This window comes from Oxyura jamaicensis, chromosome 7 (assembly GCF_011077185.1).
Source record: "Oxyura jamaicensis isolate SHBP4307 breed ruddy duck chromosome 7, BPBGC_Ojam_1.0, whole genome shotgun sequence".
NCBI classification, from domain to species: domain Eukaryota; kingdom Metazoa; phylum Chordata; class Aves; order Anseriformes; family Anatidae; genus Oxyura; species Oxyura jamaicensis.
In genome coordinates this window covers 16,380,969-16,406,423 of record NC_048899.1, presented here as the reverse complement: position 1 = coordinate 16,406,423, position 25,455 = coordinate 16,380,969, and the positions used below count along the sequence as shown (strand labels likewise).

General features: G+C 37.3%; 1 protein-coding gene across 5 annotated transcripts in view; it reads right to left on the bottom strand.

Moving 5' to 3' along the window:
- ALS2 (alsin Rho guanine nucleotide exchange factor ALS2) overlaps positions 1–25,455 on the bottom strand; it is a 57,456-nt gene that overhangs the window by 10,909 nt on the left and 21,092 nt on the right. For 2 of the 5 annotated variants that reach the window (XM_035332320.1, XM_035332321.1), the window contains exons 2-24: positions 24,858–24,947; positions 22,786–22,940; positions 20,244–21,163; positions 18,598–18,958; positions 17,546–17,714; positions 17,022–17,118; positions 16,522–16,599; positions 15,411–15,587; positions 13,639–13,810; positions 13,186–13,366; positions 11,036–11,101; positions 8,355–8,517; positions 7,453–7,584; positions 7,075–7,203; positions 6,688–6,758; positions 6,252–6,318; positions 5,771–5,973; positions 5,565–5,630; positions 4,245–4,343; positions 3,588–3,752; positions 1,179–1,290; positions 766–843; positions 528–661 (exon numbers count right to left, since the gene is read on the bottom strand). In XM_035332320.1, coding sequence (XP_035188211.1) covers positions 528–661; positions 766–843; positions 1,179–1,290; positions 3,588–3,752; positions 4,245–4,343; positions 5,565–5,630; positions 5,771–5,973; positions 6,252–6,318; positions 6,688–6,758; positions 7,075–7,203; positions 7,453–7,584; positions 8,355–8,517; positions 11,036–11,101; positions 13,186–13,366; positions 13,639–13,810; positions 15,411–15,587; positions 16,522–16,599; positions 17,022–17,118; positions 17,546–17,714; positions 18,598–18,958; positions 20,244–21,163; positions 22,786–22,940; positions 24,858–24,877 — 3,815 coding nt within the window. In that variant the 5' untranslated portion in view covers positions 24,878–24,947. Of the gene's footprint in view, positions 1–527; positions 662–765; positions 844–1,178; positions 1,291–3,587; positions 3,753–4,244; positions 4,344–5,564; positions 5,631–5,770; positions 5,974–6,251; positions 6,319–6,687; positions 6,759–7,074; positions 7,204–7,452; positions 7,585–8,354; positions 8,518–11,035; positions 11,102–13,185; positions 13,367–13,638; positions 13,811–15,410; positions 15,588–16,521; positions 16,600–17,021; positions 17,119–17,545; positions 17,715–18,597; positions 18,959–20,243; positions 21,164–22,785; positions 22,941–24,857; positions 24,953–25,455 lie in introns of all 5 variants that reach the window. The other 3 variants (XM_035332318.1, XM_035332322.1, XM_035332319.1) reach the window with 2 other exon arrangements.

Below are 25,455 nucleotides of genomic sequence, written 5' to 3'. Positions count from 1 at the left end.
CAGTAGTTATTCTGTAATTTTCTTATGTTCCGTTTCAAAGAGGTGTAGTAACTATTAAATTCTGTCCAAATGTACCCTCACTGAGCCTATTTCATGATATTAAATGAATTAAGTTACCAACACAGTAGTTAACAGAAATAAGAGAAGTCTGTAGTTGATGTAATCCCTCAAACGTAACTTATTCTCCCTCACAAATACAATCAAATTATTAGCAGATAGGAACTCAGGTTCTAACAGTCAGTCCAGATATAAACAGATTCTGGGACTGCAACAAGTCAGTAGCAGCATGTCAAATCACCTTTCATTTCACACCATTATTTACTTCGCCACTCAATTACTAATATGAATGCAACAACAGCTAAAGAAAAGGGATTTTTCTAAGGGATATGGAAAAGGAATAAAAACAGGAAAGGTGTTCTCAAAATCTCACTTTTTAAAAAAGTTTAATTGGCCTTTGAAAAAAAGGCCAATAGTTACATTCCAGAGTATCACTGAAGCACACCAGAAATTTCTTACTTAACACTCACAATACTTTAGGCTTGTCCTTTTCACTCTCATATAAGCTAGGCTTGAAGTAGGTTCCTGTGATTTTTATCCCAGATCCCCACTCTCCACTGAAGAGACCTTCAATATAGTCTCCATTCGGCAAGGTTAATGTTCCCTTGAGAGAAGAGAGAAAAAAAAACAACTATTTTCCTGTACTGTTTCCCAATGGATTTTTTTTTTTTTTAAGATGGTAACAGTTTACAAATGACTAATACCAACCTTTCCACTCAAAGTCCAGTTATCTGAAAATTCCCCTTCATAGACTGTATCATCCTCAGAAAGCAGAATGCCAGTCCCCTATAAACAGAATCACAAATAACAGAGCAGTAAGCATAAGAGAAGGCCACAATGCAGATCTAAAGACACACTGAAATGTTTATTAATTCTTAGGATATACACACACACACACACACGTATTTAAAAAGCAGCTTCTGTAGTAGTACTAGGTAAAACAAAGCAGGGATTACATAGGCAGTTAAAAATAAAAAATAAAACACAGGACAACAGAAGGTTAGAAGAACAGCAAGTTTTATACAACCTAACATACTGTTGCATGACCACCCATCTACCCCAAAAAGCTACCACACCTAGAGGACTAGTCATTATAGCACAAAGTCTAATGTTCAACTTACCATCATTTTGTTGGTGCTGAAGGCTCCTTCATAATACAATCCGAACTGAGTAACTACAACACCATTGCCTTGGCAGAGATCATCTTGCCACATTCCCATGTACTTTTCTCCTCTTAAGAAAAATGAAGTAGGAATAATACAATTTAAGTACATTCATATCCTTCCTTTCTTTGGCATTATTGTGGTATTTGACCATTAGAAACCATTAGAAAGGAGTCCTAGAGCACTTGCTTCAAGTCTGCCAATCTAGTTTCACTAGCTTAATGGATGTAAGTTTTTTTGATAGAAAGAAACTGGAAAAAAAAAAAAAAAAAACTCCTTTCACAATTACAACTTGACTACATCCAAGGAAACTGTTCCTGATGATCTCAAACAGTGTTAAAGCTCAGATCCTACCCAAAAGAACCCAAACTGTAGTTACAGAAAATAAGAAACAGGGAAACTTAAGTCTCATCTAGATCAGCAAACAAGTTGTACACAACGAGACTTTCAGCCTCACTAGGCATCTAACCAACATGTTTGACAGTTATTTAGAACAGATGCAATAAGATTATTTTAGGCAATTTGTTGCCAAAACTTTTGACATCTTTACCTAAACCCAGATGACTCAATTTGAAGGGACAATAAAGAAAATAAATCAAGCTGTTCTACTTGGGGACTAAGACGGAGACCTACAACATCATATGACACTTCAAAAATAATACTAGAGCAGAAAAATTGTAAGGAAATAGGCCACATTGTAGCAAGTCTTTGGATAATATAGCTGAACAAAGGTCATGCTAAGAAAAAAATGATTAAACAATTAAAGGTTTCTCAAGTAAATATCCACCTCTTTCAGACTATTTAAAAAATCTGAGTGTTTAAGTCCACAGATGTCAGATTAGAGTTGTTTGAAACAAGCCCCAAATCTTTTCAAACTCTCTTTCCACTTGTTCTTAAAAATAAGTTGTTTACAGTATAAAAGCAATAAACAAAATTAACTTATCCAGGACATTTTCTTTGCTTTTAGAGGGAAACTAGTGACTGATTTAACAGAACTCGGCTTATTACAGAGCATTTTGATTTTACTATCCCCAAAATTATGGTCACAGTAAAGAGATTAAATTCAGCCTTCAATCTGAATTCAGGGATATCTTCCAGCTGCTTAGACTCACAACCTAGCAGGATGCTGGTTTTCTCATGTCTGCTACAGGGGTCTCCGCTGAGTAACAGCTTCTTAAGGAGACAAATGCAGCATATGCTGTTACCAGATGGACACGTGACAGAACAGAAGCCCTGCTTGTCTAGTTTGCAGTAATGGCAAGATATAGTATGATTCTGCAGCTACACCTTACTTTCTTGGGCTGAAGAGTAAGATGTGAAGAAAATGAATCCTTTGTAAACAAACACACTCCTATAACCTTCTGAGATAAGAGAGAAAGGGACTCCGATTTGAGTAACTCTGCAACAGAAAGCAAATGCCACATTCTCTCCTTCACTCACCCCCATGAACTGCCACTACATATACAAATTCTAGAGGTGAGTGGATCTGCCAGAAAAACTCTTATCTCTTTAGTTTGTCTTAGGTAGATGAATAAGGCATGCAGAGACATCTTATTGCTAGAGTGCAAGAAAAGAAAAAAAAAAAACACCACCACACCAAGACTAAATGCAAAACCACTGTCAGGTTTGTTACAACAGAGATGTTAAAGTAGTTGTGTTTCAGGAAACGGACACCTAATCTCTTTCCCCTCCAGTCTTACTGTTCTGCTTCATTAGAGAGCTTTCATTGCAGTTAAACCAAACCCGGTTTCTTGGGCTCTCACCAAAAGACCTCTTTTCAGGAATAAAGCAGCACTGAATTGGTGACCAAGAAGACAGACTATGCTTGTCTGTGCTCAGACACCATCTATTTAATGTATACATTTACTGCAATTCAGAAACAATTCTGTTTCTGAAACCTTCACTAAACTGCTCTTAGAAGAAGCATCTTCCCTCCACTGCACTGAAAGAGTAGGTCAATGCAACACCTGAGCCTGAGCTGAAGTTTACCTAGTCCTGGATGTCAGGTCACTAAGCAACTCAATCTTATAGGCCTGAGAAAAAAAGAATATTCCTCTCATAACATTCACAAAAAACACTTCTAGCAATAACACAGCATCCCTCAGTGAGATACCATATTCAGTGCTAGCTGTCAGGCAGGAATATGACAGGAAAGAAGGGCTTAAAAAATGCAGCAACAACTCTACATACATCAACAAAATGAAATCCCTAGATCCATCCTTTAGATTATCAACTCAGAATACCTACTATAAATAAGAACATAAGCACATGTACTACTACTGCTAGTACCAGATCAACTCCTTTCCTACTCTTTCTGCACCCAGCTGTCACACCAGTGTTTAAGGATTCAAACAACTGAAGTTTTACCTTGTGATATCATCAAAAACCCCATAACCACTCTTCTTATCCATTGTCCACTGTCCAATGAACATACTGGGAGAGGAAGAGGTCAGCTTCCCACTGCGCAGCAAACCATGGCCGTGACGCATATTATCCTGAAAACACCCTTCATAAACTTCACCAGTAGCATAGCTATAATGAAAAAAAGAGTAAGTAAGATTCTGCCCTCTCCGCCTTTTTTGCCCACTCAACTCTCCCTTTTTTCTTTTAAAAACTACATTGCGGCCATACCAAGCAGGAACTATAGTTAAAGGATATTTGGGATATAAGTGAGCTTTTTATGTTTCTGAATTTGATGCTTTGTTTTAAAGCTAACCTCCCCCCACCAAGCAAGGATATTAGAGGTTATATTTATCCCTCTGAAAAAAAAAAAAAAAAAGAGTATAACGAATTATTGGGAAGCAGTAGCAACTCTGGAATAGATATTAACAACTGAACGAGTACAATAGTGAACAATCCACCAAAAATCAAAGCAGAAAATAAACCAAGCTAACTATAATCACAAGTCCGAAATCCAACTAGAAAACTACATACAGGGATACTGAGGCTTTGGTAAGGGAACTGTGTGCCAGAGCATGAGCCCTGCTCTCCTTTCTGCAATGAGGGCAACACAAGTGCTGTTACCTGTAGACTCCATGCCCACACATTTTGCCTTCCTTCCAGTATCCCACATAATGGTCGTCCTTATTCAGGGCTTTGTTTGGCACTCTGTATTCACCGTATCTGTCAGTGTACAGAAATGGAACATAAGCAGCTATAATACTAATGCATTTCATAAAAAAGACATCACATCCATTCTAAAATCAGCATGCTCTATATTATTTTTAATGCATCTCTAATGGCAACAGCTACAATTTTATTAAAGAGTGAAAGCAGGAATTTCAGCATCGCTAGGCCAGATTAGTCTGTACTGCTTTTCTCATTTGATTTTGGTACATTCTTGTATGTGTTTCTACCACACAGCAGTGTTCTTTTCAGCTTTGTAAAGGCTACAAGTCTTCTCACATCCTAGGTCTACCTTTGTTGTTTTCAAGTCTTGGTAACTCAGATGTACCTTTATTCCATGGAAATGAGAACATATCGCTATAAAAGAACATTAAAACCAAAAAAAGAAAAGATGCTAGCCTCCAATCATGCTTAAGAAGTTGCACAGAATGGTTCATATTTTCAATGTGCCTGAACAGACAACTTATTTGTTGGTTTTGATCTTGTGAAGAGATTAAAATCCAGTTACGAAGATTCTCCTGAGAGCATATCTACCCCAACAACGTATTACTATTGCTGAGTGTTGAGAAAACAGCATGCATGCTGAAATATAAGTATATGCATGCTGAAATATAAGTATATGCATTTGATAGTCATAGCGATTATTACAGACATACCAATGCGTTTAATTCCTGTTGGGAATTTGTTTGCAATATTTCCATCTCCAACAACCCCCAAATCGCTATGGTTAATTAATTACACTTAGTAGTTACACATGACCAAAGTTCTAATCTGGTTTTGTAGTTTGACACCAGTTTGACATACCTAAGGTGCATTTTAAAAATGACAGAAGCCTGACCACATTTCAGCTTCCTCTCCAACTCAAAACTCTGAAAATACAGCTGGAAGCCAATAGGACCATAATATTATTTCTCAAATGTTTTACTACTCTCTCCCTCCATCCTGCAGCTGATTACCTCAGTTTCAGTTTTTATGAAATAAGATTTTAATCACACAGTTACAGAGTCTGTTGGGATGGCAACAGGCATAACTGTGGATAAATGAGGTTATCTAAGTATTAACATATAGAGAAATCTTAACGTACATAACCCTGAGTAAACGAGACTCACTCCAAAACCTTTAATTAAAAGGACTTAGAATCTTCTTATAATCTTCATAATAGTCTATAACAAAAGGTTTTCCTTGCCCTCTGTCTTTGTAAGTAGTGGGAGATCTTACCCATCCTCCAGCCCAGTCCGAAAAGTCCCAGAGTACATTCTTCCATCAGCCCACTTTAAGGTCCCTCTGGAAAATAGAGAGTCATACACATGTACCAGATAATCAGCTCACGTAAAAATTCCCAACTAACATCTGTAAATAAGCCTACTTATTGATGCAGCAACCACCTCACTTTGTTTTCAACCATTATGTTCAAATGCTTTTACCTGCCATGTGGTTTTCCTGAAAGCCATCTCCCATCATAAACAGCATCCTTAAATCGAGAGTCCTTATAGAAGGTGTATTTGGCACTGCGAGAAATAGGAGGTTCCTGTCTTGAGATGTTCCCACCAGCTCCATACAGAAATAAGTCAGAAGTCCCTCTAAGGGCTTGATCCACTGCTTGGCTTATTGCCCTCAGCCACTTTGTCTGAAACAGAATTTTAACCACAGAATTTAGCTAACATCTGTCTTAGCTGTAGTTGCTGTAGAGGAGAGATTCAATGCAACCTCCTTTGTGTTCTGCAGTACAGCACTGTAAGTTGTAGCCCTGCTACAGTCAAGCACTGGTCTAACCTGCATACCAAGTTGTAGGAATATTTAATTCTTGGTAAATACTTAAGCAATACTTCTCCCTGTTTGGTTTTACAGCAGGAGAAAAATTCATTCATGTCACTGAAGCCATGAAAAAATTGTTGATATACCTACCTTTTCCTGTGGTGTGGAAGAAAGCAGAACAAACTGTTCTTCTGGTGTTGTAATCTTCAATCCATTCCTGCATTGGGGGAGAGGGTTGTTGTATTTTAGTCTAATGAAATTTCATCCCAAAATAAGGCAAGGTTTCTTAGAGTATGAATATTTAATCTCCCTTCTCCCAACCCAACTAGCATTCACTTGAATATTAGGTCATCAGTAAAGAGAAGCAGAAAAGACTACTGGTTCACCTCTTGATTCTACCTTATTCTTTTTTCTTTTTTTTTTCCTACACACAAATACAGTAAAAGCTTTCTAAAAGAAGAAAAAATGGGTATACATGTCTGCATTCATCCCATTCTGCTCCTTGTTTAAAATAATTTGTTGCAAAATCTTCATCCTCCCACACAAGGCATCTGATTATTTCAGCTTCACAATCAATAATACTCACACATTACCAGCTTCTTCTGAAAGAGCTTCTACCCACAGTGTGGACAAGGAGAAAATATGATGTGTTGAAAACTGCAGGCAAGAAAAATGGAAACTTCATTGAGTACTGACTGATCCATTACCCTTGCCCCAAGCTTTTTCTGCACTGTTTTTTGCCTTTGAGGACCGAAGAAAACGGAGCTTTACAGTCTCTTTGTATGCACCTTCCTCCTAGAAATAGCCAACAGAAACCATGCCAGTATATAACACTGGAACAAGAAAAAAGATACCACTTACTGTTTAAACACTATTGCACTGAATGCCTCAAAACCTTACCTTCACTGTATGAAAAACAAGTCATTTTATTTGAAACAGAAAAAGCTTTGCTCCTGGATACAAGTTGGCTTACCTGAGCATGCACCAGAGCATCATTAAAGAGGATGAACCAGTTTACAGAGAATCTTCCAGCATGCTGTAGGGACAACCCCCTGTTGCTGCTTTCACAGATTAAACGGCGGTCTGGCTTCCGCAAGGAATCCTACAGGTAGGGGTTAAAGATCAAGTTACAGAAGCTTACGTCTCACTGACTGTAATTTAAGGTCAGTGCTATTTGTCTGTCATAGTAACCTTTCATAGGCCAAACCTTTCTAAAATTAGAATACTACAACAACACAAGGCATAAAAATGGGAACTACATCTGAGTAGCATCAATAATGGACACAGAGGACAATGTTAACAGCAAGATATACCACCTACTTATTATTAATGGACTGAACTGTCATCATACCGTCATTTTCCCAGGAAAGGTCTTCCAGAAGCCAAGCGTGTATTCTGCTTCTTTTCTTTTTCTGCTAAGAAGGACAGCCAGGCTCTCATAACAAGAGCTAGAATCCTGTAGCTTCTGGTATTCTGGAGATGCCTATAGGGTACAAGGCAAGGCAGAGCTGAGGCAGTTTCGGAGCACCTGTATCAACAACACTAACCAAGCTGCAACACAACTGCTCATTTTGTTAAATTAGCACCAATTTTATGACAACTGGTCTGGTTAATAAAATCACAGTGTAAGTTATTTTCTCGGTCACATATGCTGGGAGTTTAAGTCACAAGAGTTCCATGAATGCTAACAGCAGACTGATTAACATACAATTACATGATTTACTTTCTTACAGCTTAACAAAATGTAGCAGAAGTGCTAATAATTTTAGGAAGAATACTTTAAATAACTAATTGAGATGAATGTACAAGTAGCTATTGTTCCTGGTTAAGTCATCTCTTCTTTCAAGAGAGTGCAGTTACGCACATCTAAATGGATAGAAAAAAATCTACTTAATATTTACACAATATTTTTAATAGTGTTAAAGCCAAGAACTGCTACACTAACGATGCCAGATGGAACTGAAAAGCCGTAGGCAAACATCAAAATAATATATTTGCAATTAAGTGCTCAAGCACACCAACAAGTTCTGGCAGGGTAACAAGTTTTTGCCTGTCATGTGATCTGTGCAAGTATGGTTTAAGAATGTGCTAGTAAATATGCATGATCTTTCCCCGCAGCAAATCTAAGTCCAAGGTAGCTTCACTGAGGGCTAAGCTACCTCTAATCATGTGGCATCTGCTTTACACCGTTACTTCCAAGCCATAAGTTTAGTGTGCATATTTATTCAGATATAGATACCAAAGACAGCTTACCACTTCAAAACATGTGGCAAGCTTTAGCAAAGTTCTTGCATAATTATGAAGTCGTCCAAATGGCATGAAAAACAGAGCATTCAAAACTTCCACTAGCTGCAGATTTTCCTCATTCTTCTCAGACAGCTTCTGTAACAGCTCCTGGTTTTTACTCAAGAAGTCTCTAAATGATAGGGCCATTGGGGAAGAGAGGGAGGAGAGAAGAACGACACTAAAACATCAGTTATCTTTTACATCCATGAGCACTGACACAAGCACAGAATGCCCTTTTTTGGATTTTCATACAGCAATAAGAATTAAAAAGGCAAATGCATGCTGCTTATTAATCTATTCCCAAATTAATTTAAGGAAATAATGAAATATAATCATGTAGCTTCCTACCAACTGCAACACAGGACTTAGCTTCTACTCTCACAAGCTCTGTCATTACACTGGTTGAAGAAAGTTGACTAAATTGCCCCAGTTGGAGAATAACTAATTGCCTTTTTCTCTTTTGATATTTGATCTGTAAAAAGAGCTAAAACAGGTGGAATGACTTCCCCGTTACCACTAAAGTAGTAAGTTTCTAGAACTGTTGACTCATACATGAGGGCCTGAATGAATTTTAACTTTGTTCCAGTGCACTTTCCTAGATATATCCAGATAAGCTCTTCCCCACCCGTTGTTCAAGGAAACTGACCAGTTTTTCCCCTAACTAGAAAAATTACATCCTACCTCAAAGAAAGGCAGGAAATCTGTTCAATCCTCAGTCTGATTTCCAAGAGGGAGAACTAATCTAGTTCAGAGAAGAAGAGGGAAATGATTCTGAAGACAATGCATTAGTATACAAAACCAGGATTTCTTCATTAAAATGAAAACAAACCTACTTTTCCCTCTCCTTCACCACATCTGTTAGCACACGTGCTAGCACATGACATATCTGCATTAATACACATCCAGCTGGGAAGCATTTAAACCACAAGCTCCAAGAATCAGATAAGACTGAGAAAGCAAGTCCCAGGGACAAAGAACCAGATCAGAGAATTGCACAGCAGGGTCTCTAAGAATTGTACATGATTAACTCGATGCATGAAATGGCACCTTACTAATGTACCTTGTCTCGGTCTGCGAACAATATTTAAGAACTCTCCTGTTCAACAAACATTAATGAGAAAGTTCTTCTTCACAGAAGATTATTTCTTAGTTGTTTTCTTAGTTGTAAATTTAAACCAAGTTAACTGCTTGGAGAGTTTGCATTTTTGAAGTGCTTTGAGATCCTTACATGGAGGTCTCTCCATAGAAAATTGTTAAATAATAACAGATTCATAACATTAAGTATATATATGCTTATAAACATCTATATAATATGTATATATGCAAATAAGTTCCTATTGAAGCTGGCCAGCTTTTTTTTTTTTTTTTAATTGGGGCTACTCCTAACATATTCATATTATGGAATATCCATGAAAGGCTGACATCATTAGCCATTGATTGATACAGTATTCCTTTTGAAAAATAAAAATCATTATTGAAGATATACTTGACTTCCCTTTGCAAGTTACAGGACAAAACTAAGACATCTCCTCCCTGAAAGTTTCGGAATCTGAGGAAGTATTATTCACCTAAGGAGACCCCAGTTGAAGTAGAAGCTGTGATACTAAAAGTGACAACTGATGCAAAGAATTCAGTATACGTACTTTCAGGATCCAGAACTTTGCAGCGCTAATTATAAATATGCCTACACTTGATCTGATTTCTTGCAGTTCACCCTAAGTATCTTGTCTAATGTGAAAGTCTCTGCAGTGGGATTTTGTATTTAATCATTGGCACTGGTCCTCAAGTGCAGATGATTCCTTAAATGATTCCCTGATATTTCAAAGAATTTCCAATACCATTGCTTATGCTACATTCAAAGTGCTCCATAAACAGCGGTAACAGAACCACACCCATATGAGAGGCTTTAGGAAGGAATGAAAGCTGGTAACTCCTCTGACATTAGTTAAAAAACTTGCACTGCAACAGTTTCTTCACAGCACTAGAGTGAAAACATGCAGTATCATTATTTTCCTAAGCAAAAATACTATTTAACTGAGAAAAGGCTCTACTCTTAGATCTTAAAGCTGAATTCCTTATTCACACTTAAGAACACATATACATGAACGAAAGCATTCCTGAGAGGCACAGAAGATATATGTGCAGAGATGTTATTTTTGCATAATTTCTCAGAGCCTCCACGAACTTAAAGAATTCAAACTAAACTGAATTTACAATATCTACTCTAATTCTTACAGAAGTGTGCTATTCTGCATTTTGTGGACAGCAGGATTTGAAAGAAGAAAATACTGACAAACACTGAATGGATGATTAAAAAAATTAGCCTCAAGACTAAGCTTTCCAAGAACTATCTGAAACATATTTAGGCCTCTTTCAATGAACTTACAATCATTTATGTTTTTTTTTATTTCCTCCCTCCACACATTCAAGATAAAGCAACTGAATTAATTCTGCAGTTTTTTAAACCAAAACATTATCACAGTTGAGGGGGATCAATATTTTTCATCTGATAGAAAATGAGTTAGTATATTTGATTATGCTGAGGCCAAGTCACTGCACATTCCTTACTATATACATACACACTTCTTTAAAACACATTTCTTCACTAGTTGATCAAAAACTCCAGGTAACGGTAAAGGTTTGCTTACATTGCTGGCTTTGCAAGGAGTGTAAATCCTCCCATTACCAGGAAATTTGTTACTGAAGTACAATACCTAAAATGGTAAAGAAAAAGAATGTTCTTAGTTCAAAACTGATGCTTTCCTAGAAATAGCAACTGGTGTAAATTCCAACAGCATACCAATACAATCTGTATTAACTACTGTACAAGTATTAACTACTGTACAAGTAATCAAAATCATCATAGAATGGCTTGGGTTGCAAGGGACCTTAAAGATTACCTAGTTCCAAACCCCCCGTAGGGACACCTCCCACGAGACCAGGTTGCATAAGGCCCGATCCAGCCTGGCCTTGAACACCTCCAGGGAGGGGCATCCACACCTTTTCTGGGCAACCTGTTTAAGCACCTCACAGCTCTTGAAATAAATAATTTTCTCCTAACATCTCATTAAAGCTCCCCTCTTTTGGCTTAAAACTATTCTCCTTTGTTCCCCCAAGGTCTAGTATCTGGGTGTTTCTCAAGTATTTAATGTTACCAGAACAATGAGCATTCACTTTCCATATGGAGGATAGGCATTATTATTCTTGCTGGTGCTATTACACTGCTGTTGCCATTAGCACAACACATAAGAATTACGATGCAAAAGAAACTTGAATTTGTTTGTTTTCCCAAGATTTGGGCATGAACAAAATAGGCCATCTGTTCCAATGGTTTAATACTGCTAACTTGTAATTATATTAAAGATGGGAATTTATTTTTCCTGCTATTCATCATTCTCTTTCACTTCTCCCCTACCAAAACAGAAATGTATTTAAAAATTTGGACCATCTAAGCACAGTTCTGTGCAACCTGCTTTAGATGGCCCTGCTTGAGTAGGGGGGTGCACCAGAAGACCTCCACAGTCTTTTCTTCCTTCCCTTTTAAAAACACCATTCAGCCAAGGGCAGAGATCTCAGTTTAACCCAATTAACAGATAATACTTATGTGGCTTGATAGATCCTTGGAAGATGCTCAAGCTGCTATACTGAGGAGCATGCAGAGGTTTGATACTGTACACAGGAAAAATGTTTAACACATTAAGAAAACAAAGGAGAATAGCAGAAGGCAGGCAATACCAAAGACATTTCTGCCTTTGACAATGAGGGAAAAGAAATTAAGAAACCCTACTAATCTGAGTAAATAATGAGAACCAGTTCTAGGTATTCAGGTTATAATAAAAACTGAAGTCAGAGTATGGAAAAAATACATGGTCACAATTATGAACAAATGATTTGATCAACAGAGATGAAAGCGTCTTCCAGGGTAATATGACAAAAGTTTATCACTGACACAATAAAAGTGGTAACTTGTGTTAAAAAAAGAGTGCAACTAACTGCACGTTCCAAATGCTACTGCATAACAAGTGAAGCTTATGAGTTTATGATTGTGACATTTTGCTCCCTTAGGGGTTTTCAGTTATCTAATAACTAAGAATACATTGAAATAGAACATTTTTAGACTCTTCCCTCCATTAAACCAGTATTTTTCAAAAAGCCTGTAAATACGAAGAATGAGATTTCTGCTAGATTTGCGTGAAGTTATCTAGCAGCTACTGATATTACTGTGGAGAAAAACAGCTAATATTCTAACAGTCTTCCTCTGACAGAGGAATTAAGCTATTAAAATAATAACCAGGATACTTCGGACCAAAGTTTAAGCGCTAACACAGCTGTCTTCTACGTGAAAGGTGTGATGCTAGCTCTTTAGCAGATACCAGCACAGAATTGTTCTTCTGGGAACAATTTTTTAGTTAATGACTTTTGAAAGACATTTTGTTACCACAGTAAATCCCCAAAGGTATTTTTACTTAGTAACCTACCCATAGCAACTCCATTACATTATGTTACACGATCCTCAACTAAAGTAACAAACATGTCCATCTTTACATTTATATGCAGCAATCAAGAAGTGTTTTTACAGAATTGTACATTAAGAAGGCTGAAACTGTCCAGCAAAGATTTCATATAGCTTAACTACAAAATTAGTCTGTGTAAAACTCTGCAAGTTCAATTGCAAGAATGTAACTTCCACAATAGTTTATATAGCTTTCCTTATGATCTACTTTCTCCTAACTCAGGGCTTGCTATAGTCAGTAGATTAAGCCTGCAGTCACTCAAGATGAGAAAGTTCGATACTTGCTCTGTGTAACTATCCAAAAAGAGACTTGAATGCTTCAGGATGGCCAAACTCCTGGCTTCTTTTACTCCATGAAGAAAGCTACTTAAAGAAGCTCCATGTTGACCGATGAGATAGCATAGCTTGCTGAACCTGCTTGCCATTTCCTGCAACAACTGGATTGTACTTGCATTGCCCAAATTATCTGCAACAGACCACACAGTGATTTAGCTTACTTTACCAAAAAATTGCACCCATTAATAGAAAATAATTAACCCAGTGAGTTGTTTGGATGTTTTACTGGCCATTTCACTTCCTGGTAACATTATCCAGGATCAGGAATTTAATGATTTTAGACTACAAGGAAAAAGATCTTGGCATTAACTTAAAAATAGGCAATGACTTAGATCTCTTAGAAAGTTGATTAGAGAACATAAGGGAAATAATATCAAATAAAATATTAAAAGAAGTTCTTACCTAAACCTAGAAGGGGTCTAAGAACCTGAGATTTGATCTCACTCAGTCTGAAATAAAACCTTCTCTCTGTAGAAGCCAACTCATGCAAACTGGCAATATATCCCATTATGTTTTTGTCTACCAAGACCAAACAGTTGTCACCACCAGCTATCACATTGCTTATGTATCCTATCTGAAAACAAACAAACAAACAAAAAAAAAACAGCTTAAATTTGAAAGTAAAAATAGTAAAGATTAGGATCATACAGAATAAAAGATAACTTTATTTGTGCAGAGTGTCATTGTAGGTCATTAATACTTAACATCAAGCACTCCAGTCAATGTTGGGTTAATACAAGATTAATGAAGTAGGAAAAACATTTAGAGTGAATGCTGTTCATTATGTTAGTACTGACATTCTGAAAAACAGAGACCATCTTGTAAGGCAACTCAAACAATCACTGCTTGTTCAAGGGGAAGTTTAGTCACTTTTAGAAAATAAACCTGCGTCAACAATGTTGTCATCAACATAATATCACATCACCTATTTTTCGTCTAATTAGGAAGGAAGATTAACAAGTGTTTAATACACTGTCTGCCCTCTGAACTGCAGTCCTTTGTGGAAGATATCAGTTTATTAGTAAGAGCAATATTATAGCACTAATAAACTGGACTAATACCAATACCTACACTAATAACACTTGTAGCTCACAGCTGTTGGAAACAAAATTCTTCTCTAAAGTCAGCATGAGTGCATTTAATGTACTGTGGCTCCTCACTAATTCTAGTTCAGATGCAATAACATAAAGTTATTCAGATCTAGAGGATCCCTCGGAAACACTAAAGCATTAGTGTTCAACAAGCAACCCACAGGCCAGTTTTGATATGCAAGAGCCAACTGGACAATATACTAGAATTGTCTGACAACAATCTTATAAAAAGGAATGAAAGTATGGATGCATGCACGCACATATGCATGGAGCCAGTATATAAATCCAAATCCACCTTAAAACCTCTCTCCAATTGCTACTTTGCTAGACATAAGGAAGTAGAAATGAGACCTAGAACAGCTGAGACAAAAGAGCTGCTTTCTACCCAAACTATCGCCTTTTGCTACCTTAAACTCAAGTTGGTCTGAATCGTACAAAGAGACTAGAAGACACCCAGACTATGCACTCCCTCACCTCAAGCCAACTTCTCAATAGCTACAGTAAGATTAACCTAATGAGGGAAACTGCATAGAATCACCCCCTCTCTCCCATAGAGATTTTAGTGCCTTTGCTCAGTTTCCCCTTTACACCCATGATAAACACTGATGCTGGGGAAGCAGAACATGCAGAACTCAGAGGTACCTTCTGCCCACTCACAAACAAAATGCATAGGAAGCAGGATGGAATAGAGCACACAGTGCCTCCAATCGCTTAAACAACATGAAAATGAAGAGCAATAGGACCAAAGAATAAATACATGAAGATAGTGGTGAAAACTGAGCATGATATGACGGTGCACTTCTGCAACAAATTAGGTGGGAAACAAATTAGGTGGGAAACAAATTAGGTGGGAAACAAATTAGGCACCCCAGAAACACCACCTCACTTCCCAAACACAAGGAAAGACCAGGGAACATAACAATACTAATTAAGACTCCTCTGCCTCCATGATATGTGCTCCTGATTTGACTGCTAGGAATCAGTCACCTAACTTGACAGCCTTAAAGCTCGCTGAACAACCAGTACTGAGCTATTTCCAGAAATCAGTATGCTTTGCACTATCTGAAAGGAAATACAACTCACCTTACTACAAGAGAGTAACAATACTGGACTCTTAGTAGAGTTATTTTCAGACAAATTATTTTCAGTTGTTGATTCTTGGCCACTGTAATATAATCCAGGTTGGAAGTCTTCCTCATCTGCTAAGAAGAGAGAATAATCTGGTCCTGCTGCTGTACTCCAGACACCATCACCACACACCTAAAATTCATGAGGAAGAACACTGAAAGTCACCACTTGAAACTGGATGATGAAAGAAGAGGAGACTACCTAAAGCTTCTAGACACGGATACACAAGTAATACACCTGACAATAAGCAAATGTGTTAGAGTAGCTGGTAATTTTTCAACATTGTCTTGTCACAAATACTATCCTTTACTCCACTGAAAGTGATCTCCTTCCAGTTTTCTTTCAAATGGCTAATTTTTTACATTTAAATTATAAGCCAGTTTTATATTTAAGTAGGCATCAGGTAAGTTTGATGAAAGTAAGGACACATTGTACTTTCCTCTTCATTTGGCTGGGATATCGATAAATTGCAAAGACCGCTAACATCCTGTACTTTAATTTGCATAACACCCAATGAGGAAAATTGCAGATAGTTTTTCATTAAGACAAGTAAGCACCAGGAATTCACTGTCAACAGTCTGGTCTAACTCGAAAATCATTATGTGACTATTCCCTCAATGTGATGAAAAGTTCAAAACAGACTGAAAACCCCACTACTAAACGAGCAATATTTAATCAACAGCTCTAGAAATACAGTAGCAACAAATATGCTCATGGCCTAGCAAAACTAAAAAAGCCAGAAGCAATTGTTTAGAATAAAAACAGAAGAAGAATTTCAGTACTTCAACAACTGTACCAGAGAAGCCAAGTATAAGGCAGAAGTGACATTTGGTAAGAAAATAAAAGTAGTTACATTTCTCAGTTTTAGAACCTCAACATTGTCAAAAACAGTAAAGGTCCATATAGAGGATTTCTTGCTTAGATTATTCACAAGCTCATTTACGGAGCATAATCACAATATAAGCCAAACACATCCATCAATAAAGTCAGTTTTTAGAAATTACTTGGCACTCACTTGTATAGGAAGAGGACCTAAACTAAAAGAAGAACACAGAAAACAAAATACCTTTGCAAGACGAGGGACTGTTGTTGGGGAGTTTAAGTGACCGAGCTGACCAGAGCTATTACTGCCCCAAGAATATACCTGTAAGAAACATAGCTAACATCAATATTTAACAGTTTATATACATAGAGGATTACTGAACTGTATTAGTACAACTCTTCAAGTGCACAAACACACACAAGTCAAAAAGTATAAGATGTAGGTACCAAGCACTTCCCTAATTTCTAGCATATTCCTGAACATGAGAAGGTAATTTGAAAAGGTAATTTGAGAACAGAAATAGATATGCATCAGGTCATTGAAAACTTCAAATATAACGTTAATGGACCATGCAGAACTTCCTAATATAACTTTTTAATACAATTAGAATTCCATTACGCACACTATTGCCCTTGCACTATTTCCCCTATTTCTCCTCCCACAAACAGGAAACAAAGTTTAGAAGTCAAATAAACGCAAAGCTAGGAAACACTAGATAAGCAATAAATGACAATCACTTGTACCTGCGATTTGGCAGTGAGTGCTAAGGAATGATGGCCACCAGCAGAGAGATGAATCACTTCTTTACCATCGAGACTTTTCACACACAATGGCTGAAGCCTGACAATTTCCAGAACACATAAAGAAGAGATTAACAAAAAATCAGAGGTATTGTCAATGTGCGTATCAAGGTTCTTTTGCTCCCCCTCCATCCTCTCCATAAAGAACAGTAGAAAAAAGCAAACATACACATGGAGTCTTTTAGTAATAAAGCAGCTTAGACAAAAAGGCCAAGAAGGACAAAAGTAGATGCTGAACCTCACCCCAGTTTGGATAAGACAAATCAAAATATCACCAAAATTCCTAGTAATTACAAGGGAGAAATTCCAACTGAAGTTCAGTAACAATAAGGCATTAGACATTTTGCTTGGAAGACCTTAGGTCAGAACACCTCAAAGAACAAGAGCAATGCAAGGCAGTTGACCAAATCTAAGGAGACATAATCTGACATACTGAATGAAGAAACATTTATCAAAAACCATCTCACCGTGGCAGAACATCACCATGTCCTAGCTGTCCATCCTTCCCCTTTCCCCAGCTCCATACCTCTGTTCTTAGAGATGGTAAAAGAGCATCTGCCTCACCACTGTAAGTTGGAGTCAAAGCTACAGTCCTCATTTTCGCCCGCCCTACTTTCCGTAAGAGCCTAGGAGAAACTGAAAACATGCCAAGAGAAAAAAAAAGTAATTCACTATTTTAGATAAATACATCACTTACACAGACTATGTTACACAGTATTATTCAAAATAATTGATCAAGGATTCTTTAAGAGGTCTAAGAGAACGGTGACTGATGCACAAGAAGATAGCATACTGATACACATGGTGTATGCACTAAAAGTAGCCAGATCCCAAGTAATTTTTTTTTTTTTTTTTACCAGTTATTGAAGAATAACAGGCATATGAGAACTATGCAGTAACACTGAATAAACCAAAACTATATATAAAATAAGTATATTCTGAAATAAGATATATATTTGCAGTGAACATAAGTATTCCAATTCCTAAAGTCTCCCCTCATATCCAAGAGGAATATAGAACGAAGCCACGTAACCACACATTCAGAGCAATTAACACCACTAAAATTGGTGATGGAAGAAGGTGGTCACCAGCTTTGAGGTCTGGCAAGAAAAACTGGAATATTTCTAGTGCCCTGGCTCAAAACCAATTCAGTGCTGCAGGACTTAGAGGCCACAGATGTTTAATTTGCTGTATGATCTCTATAGAAGATAGTTTGCTGTCACTTTGCTAGAAAATACCCAAACTACCAAAACGGAACCACTTTAGCTTACCTTAATAATGAGTAACATTCCTAAGCCCACCAAGCTTTTGAATTATTAACACGCAGTATTAGCTAGTCTTTACTCCTCCAACCATCTTCAACTCTTAAAATAATAATTCATAAAAACCTCTACATTTATATTTGATAAATGCTGTATTTTCAGTTATAACCATCCACACTATTGTAACTTTTCAAGTCCTTTGTTTTTTGTGTGATTGTTTTTTCTTTTTCCTTTTTTTTTTTTTTTTTTTTAAATACCTTGTGACAAGAGGCCAGGTAGGGAAAGTCTTCGACTCCCTCCTTCAGACTCTTCCTCTCTAATGTCTACTAAACTGGAACTCTTCTTCCCTTGCATGGATTCCAGTCTGACCTGCTCTTCTCGACTGTCTTTCAGAGCTTCAGGCCCTGGGGAACCGCTGCCAGATTGTGATCCTGAATCATTTGAAGGCGTGCCATAAAAGTTCATTACTTTCTTCAGAGACAAGGCTCCAGCTTCATACGTAGCAGCTACTCTCACACCAACTGCTGATGCACATGAGGCCACCAAGCTGTTTAAGGCAGATGTGCTTGCACCTGGAGGGCCAGGGATACAAGCACTAACTTGTTCTTCTTGAGAAGGCTAAAATCAAAGAAAAAGGTAAAAATATCATCAGACAGCACGTAACAGTGGGACAATGATAGACACATTCATTAATCAAACTACTATTTCTGAAACTGTGTGAGGGGAAACAATTTTGGAAGCAGTCCAGGAACAAGGAGTTAAGAAAGAGCATGAAACTAATTGTTTCAGTCACTTCCTAATTGCAATAACAGCTGCATGATCCCAAAGAGTTCACAACTGCAAGAATGCATTTGTGTTAGCAAAAGGAAGGAAAACTGTCCAGATGGTTTATTTCTCTGAAATTAATTTCTAGTATTTTGTTTTTAATACTTATTTTAGCAAGCAGTGGCAATAACAAAAAAGCAACTATTTATTAGCTGCCAATAAATTGTGAAATTTACTCCCTAGAACCACTGTGAAAAGTTTTTCCCTGTAATTGTAAAATGCTTTAAAGAAACTGATATACACTCAGCATCTGAAATGACAAGAAACTTACAGAATTGTGCATATTGAGCCACAGTGGCAAAGTTACCAAAGTTAACTTTACAATAAATCATCCAATACTTGTGTAGGTACTGCTAGACTGCACCAAAATTTTTTGGATTATATTTTGATCTAATAACTTCTGGGTTATATCTTTTCCTTTGATTTTTTTTTCAAAACAATATAAATTGTAGTACTTTGGAAGGGAGCTGAGAACAGAGCGTTTATTGCTTCACATCAAACATCTGCTGCAGCTCAATAAGAAGTTTTTAATTTGTTGTTCTGCTACAGCATCAAAACATTAATGTTGAACTATTTTCTGCATCACACGTAACAGTAATATATAAATAAGTCCCATCCCTGTTTATACAGTTATGCCACCCTTATATGATTAACATTAGAACCCTTTTGTTCAATACTTTAACACTGAGAAATCAGATTTGCGAAGAACTCGTTCCATGTATAGAAAATAAAGTTTTACCTTAAAGTCAAGTCTTACACAAATGGGAAACCCATACAACACAAAAGGGCTAGAGAAAAGAATGGGAATTAGGCTTACTTGGCTTTGATACTGTGGACCATAAAGAAATGAAACTACAGTACTGTCACAGATGCTTACATTGAAGGTTTACAACTCAAGAAAAAATCTCTTCCACTACAAAGAAAAGAGCCATCCTAGAAAAGAAATACTTTGAAACTACAGGAATACCACAGCTACATTAAACTAGCAGAATTATTTCATTTGTGACGAGTAACATCAAGCATAACGTAATACAAGAGCATAATTAACATAATTAAGAGCAAGTTACTAGCTACCAACCTGCTCTGATTCTGTGCAGGTATTCTTCCCCAGGGTCTCATTTAACGTGTGATCTGATAAGCTGATTAAATATTCTTTCACTTCCTTTTTGTCAGGGAATAGAATATTTCCAGGACTAGAAATTCCACTATCTTCCTGTCCGTCGTTGCTGGAAAGCACACTTGCTCCATCAGTTTCTAAAGCAACAAGCCTGTGTTCTTCCACAAGTGGTTTCTGACAGTCTTCACTCTGGCTACTTGTTACACTTTTTCCTTCCAGGGTCTCCAAAGAAGGACAGAAGACGTGGTTTTCTGGTTGGTTATCAGCCAGTGCTACACCCAGCGGGCAACAGTGACTATCTGAAATGATTACATGATCTTCCTTGTCTGTCATGGTAATGAGGAGTTGACTGCAATGATTGCATCGCTCTGGAATAGGCTTCATTTCCTGCACAGGGAGGCATTGTACCAGAGCCAGGCTGTGGTAGGCTCCACAAGCAATCTGGAGCACAACACGTCCTGCCAGGTGTTCTACCTTCTGTGGCTTTGTCACTGGGAAAGTTGTTGTTATGAGACCTAGCTGGCAGCCGCTCCCCCAAGCCCATATCTCTCTGCTTAGTGATAATGCCAGCGTGTGCTCTTCTCCACATGCTAGCTGCAAAATCCTTACTGACAGTAGAGGACTGGTTTCAGAATCAGAAATACTGATGGGTTGTGGTTCTGGTACATACAGTTGATTAGCAACTGCACACTGGCCAGCAGAATTGTTCCCCCACATGTACACCACACCACCTTCTGTCACGGCTCCATTATGGAAGCTGCCAGCTGCCACTGTAATAACATGCTGCCCAAGCAAAGCTTTTTCTAAAATGGGACTATTAGCACACAACTCCTCTGGTCCTGATCTCCAGGGTAGCTTTCCGAAACTGTAAACTTCTCCACCTATTAAAAAAGGAGAAAAAAGAGCATAATTCTAATGAAGTTAAACCAATAGAACAACTTGAAAAGACTCCCTGATAAAAATCAGTTCTTAGCTTAATCCTTGCTCAGCAAAACCATGGCTATTGATACAGGAAAACTGCTAGTAGCTCTGCTACTGCTGCTTCTAAGTTCTATACCAATGTTAACATCACCCTGTGCATACATGTGCACTGTTAAACCAAGTAATATTTTTCTGTTAAAAACTCTACTACACTCACACTTATTAATTCTGTTTTAAGAAAGGACAAATTCACAGTAAATACACAGATAACAAAGGCAATTCTTCTCACCAATGGAAACTGCTCAGAGAAAACGGTATTGTTAACAGAAACTACAGAAGAAAAATATTAGGAGTACATAACACACTGTTTCTTAATGGTCACATTCTTCATGGGCAGTAAAAGTCAACTTGGGTTGCACTGAACGCACAGCAGACCACACAGCAATACGTAACTTCAATTTATACTTCAGTCTTTCAAGTTCTCCCTGCTATGTGCTCTATACAGACAGCCATTCTTGAAGACCATAACACAGGGAGCTTCTCTCTCCATACCGACATCTAGTATCACTGATCTGTACTGTCTGCCACCTGCAGTGAAACAGGATCGACCTATCAGGTGGAAATGGGAGGGATGAGGTTGAGGCACACACCACTGGTTTGGTGTTGTACTGCAGCCCCTCCAATATTTCATTATTTGTACCTGAAAAGGTCACAGCAATACCAATTCAGAAAAGGCAGAAGTCTATTTTAAAGATGAACAGTTGTCTTCACAGCAAGAGAAAAATGCCAAATCATATCCACAAATAACATCACTCAGAAGGCAACACACAGGCAGTCCTTCTAATTACGAAAGAAACACATTCTAAAGAAACACTGGAGATCTTTCACAATCTTGGTAGGTAAGAGATGCTTATAGCAGGCTCACCGACAAACTGGTAACCAATACAATCTTTTTCTGAAGCCCAGTTTCATTCAACCATTTAAATTCTCTTTCCTTCAAAAAATTCAGAAGGGGAAAAAAATAAATAAAGAAGCAATTCTTTGCCACTGCAGACCCGTTGATCAGTGCAAGTAAGGGCCAAGCTACACAAACACTTAAACGGACTGTATTTAAACATACTTTTTTTTTTTTTTAAAGACTGCTCACAAACTAAATTCACCCTAACGCATCTGCTAGATACATATTTTTATCAGAAGCACACAGAAAAACAAGGCTCTTACACATCAGTAGAACTTCATGCTGTACTGTCTTTTTGGAAGAAAAGACACCATACAAATACCATTTTGAGTTAAGGCAGTTCAGACTACATTGCCATCTTTAAATTGGAAATCCAGAGCCATTGTTAAAAGGAAAAAAATAAAAAAGAGTATGAAAGAAAACTCTGTGTATCCAAGCTTTATTCCAACACTGTTTTAAGAGCCTTACTTCTGTCAAGGAAATACTGACAATGGTAAAAATCTAAGCATTCAGAAGTTGTGCCTGAGACTTACAAATATAATCAAAGAAACATTCTCAAAGATAGACTGGCAATAATTAAAGTTAATTATTACTGCAAATCTTTAAAATTAACATATTTATTACCTTCTGTTAGAAGCAAGCCATGATTTGTACCAAGGGATGCCTGTAGTACAGTCTTTCCACTGAGACCCAAAAGCCTTTCTGGAGTTACAGAACAGGAACCAGCCTTCCAAACATAGACCAGGCCTCTCTCTTTGGCTCCTTCTGCCTCTTCTGAGCTACAAAAATATTGGAGGAAACAGAATCAGCTTGAAGTTTTCTGTGATACTGCAAGATGAAGTTTGGTTTTTTTGCATATGTAGGAAAGACTTAGAAGTTCAGTTATTAGTTTTAATTTCAGGAAGTTAACAGATTCACAATTTGGTAATCTTAATTTAAGTGTTATTGAAATTAACAACAAAAATCATCTGTTTGAAGGCAGTAGTTTTGTTCTTCACTTGCAGTTTACTAACCAGAAAAACAGCCGATGTTCCCACTAGTAACTTTAAACATACATTTATTTTGCAATTAGTACAGCCGATTACATATTGTATTTGTTCACAGCAATGGGATCAAATTAATACACAACTCTGCCACTGTGCATATGCTGGAGAAGATAGTTGCATCAGTTCTATTTACGTGTAAGCAGCTCTGTTCCTGTCTAGAGAGATTTATGTTAACTCCGACCACATTAGAAAATAGAAGGAACATTTCTGGGTTATTAGGTTTCATTCATATTTTCTATTAATTAATTTTGGGAAATTATGAGGCAGGAAAAAAACAGCTTCGCTCTCTTAAGTGAGTTTCTCAGATTCAAATGCGCCAGTCATTCAAATCAAGTGAACCAAAGGGGAGGGAGGGGGAAAAAAAAGAAACAATCCCAAAACTCCATGGAAGTATCTGGGCTCCCAGGAGTGACTGCTGATATCCAAAGGTGCTTTAACACTTCAAAAAGTTCTGGTTTGAATGCTTGGTCAACAGCTTCTCCCATTTAGCAGAAAGAAATTCTGATATATGACAAACACAGTTCTAATAATTTGTGGAGTCCCTTGGTATAAAGAAAAAGTCAATTTAACTTGAAACTCTATACTGATGTTTAAAAGTTTTCTTCAAATTCGTTTCCAATTTTACATAGAACAGATTCTTATACACCCTGCAGGGAAAAAATAGGATTAGCTCTTTATTTGGCAGCAGTCATTTATTACCTACATAAGGCAGCTTTTGCAGCTTTTCATATACCTGAAGTTAAACATAAAAGGTAGTGAAAGAACTTTGATGGAATACCCATGTTTGTCTATAAGAAAAGGCACAAAAAAATAAATGTATTCCATTACTGAAGTAAAGCCAGAAAAAACTACTGACAGGTCTCGTTGTGGATAACACAGAAGTAGCACGTTCAAAAGCCATATGGCACTACTCATGCAGACTATTGATTTTTTCAATTAAGTTTTGCTCATTGCAGTGCATAGGATGAATACCTTCGCATAATCTGCTGCTGAAGCATTTGAAATGATAATAAATAGCAAAAGATGGAATTCTTTTTCCACACAAGGAAAAAGAAAGAACAAGAAGGCGACAGTCAAGAACTCATCTAAGATTCAGATAAGTTATGTAATCCAAATAACGTAGTATACAAGCTTTCATCAACATACTGCGCATTAAATTTAGTTTACAGCCTGATACTTTGGCTTTTATCCGTTTAAAAACTCTTCAGAGACCAGCGTACACGAAGTATGCACATTTATATACCAAGCCTTATTACAAGATACCCATTTGCCATCCCAAACCACCGAACCCATCAGGTCTCTTAACGGAAGAAACGAGCAAAAGAATAGTCTGTTGCATGACTATCGATCCAAAAGCAACATTCACACATACAGACAGCAGATATGATTTTACTGTTCACCACAGAATGTTACTTTTACGTTTCCAGCCATGACTATCCACCTATATGTTTCAATCATCAACTGATAAAGCAAGTTGTTGTTCTAATAAGTTGAGTGTTCCAGAAACACTGAAAGTCAAGCTAAATTACTCGTCTCCTTCATCTTAAATTGCATAAAGAGTATGTTGACACCACTTAATAGTTTTGCAGGGTGATCATTAGCTGGCACATTGCTGGGAGCCTCCATGGCTTCACCTAGCTGCTCACTCACCTTCTTTCCTGTGAGTCCATCTGTCAGTGGCAGCACTCCATTACCACCAAATCATTCCTCTTTCAAAAGGAACAATACAATCTCCACAAACTGTAAAACAAACAAACCAGCTATTTAACTGCAACTAATGTTAACTTTAAAAAACAAAAATACAACCCAAAGGAACAAGAAAAGCATTAGATCCCATGCGTAAAACCTACACACATGTAAAATTGGGAAGCACTTCCACAACACAAGGATGTTTCAGTTCACTCACAGAGTTGGCAGACAGAAGCTAAACAGCCAGACTTGTCCTACCTACTCATCTCACAATAGGTCTATTGTAAGAACAGACCAAAAAAAAATAGTTGAGAGGCATAAATTAACCTCTCTCTCTCTCTCTAATTTTCAGTACACCCTCAAGAAACAAAGCAGAATAAATTATCTAATTTCAGCTTAAGAATTCTATGCTGAAGTTAAATGTATATATTTTATATATTATATTTTTATATATTATATTTTGGTAAATATATTTGTCTAAACAGAAAATGGTTAAGAATTTAATTAATAACCTTCATCCTGAATCAGATCACATACTAAAGTCTGTGCAGAAGTGCAG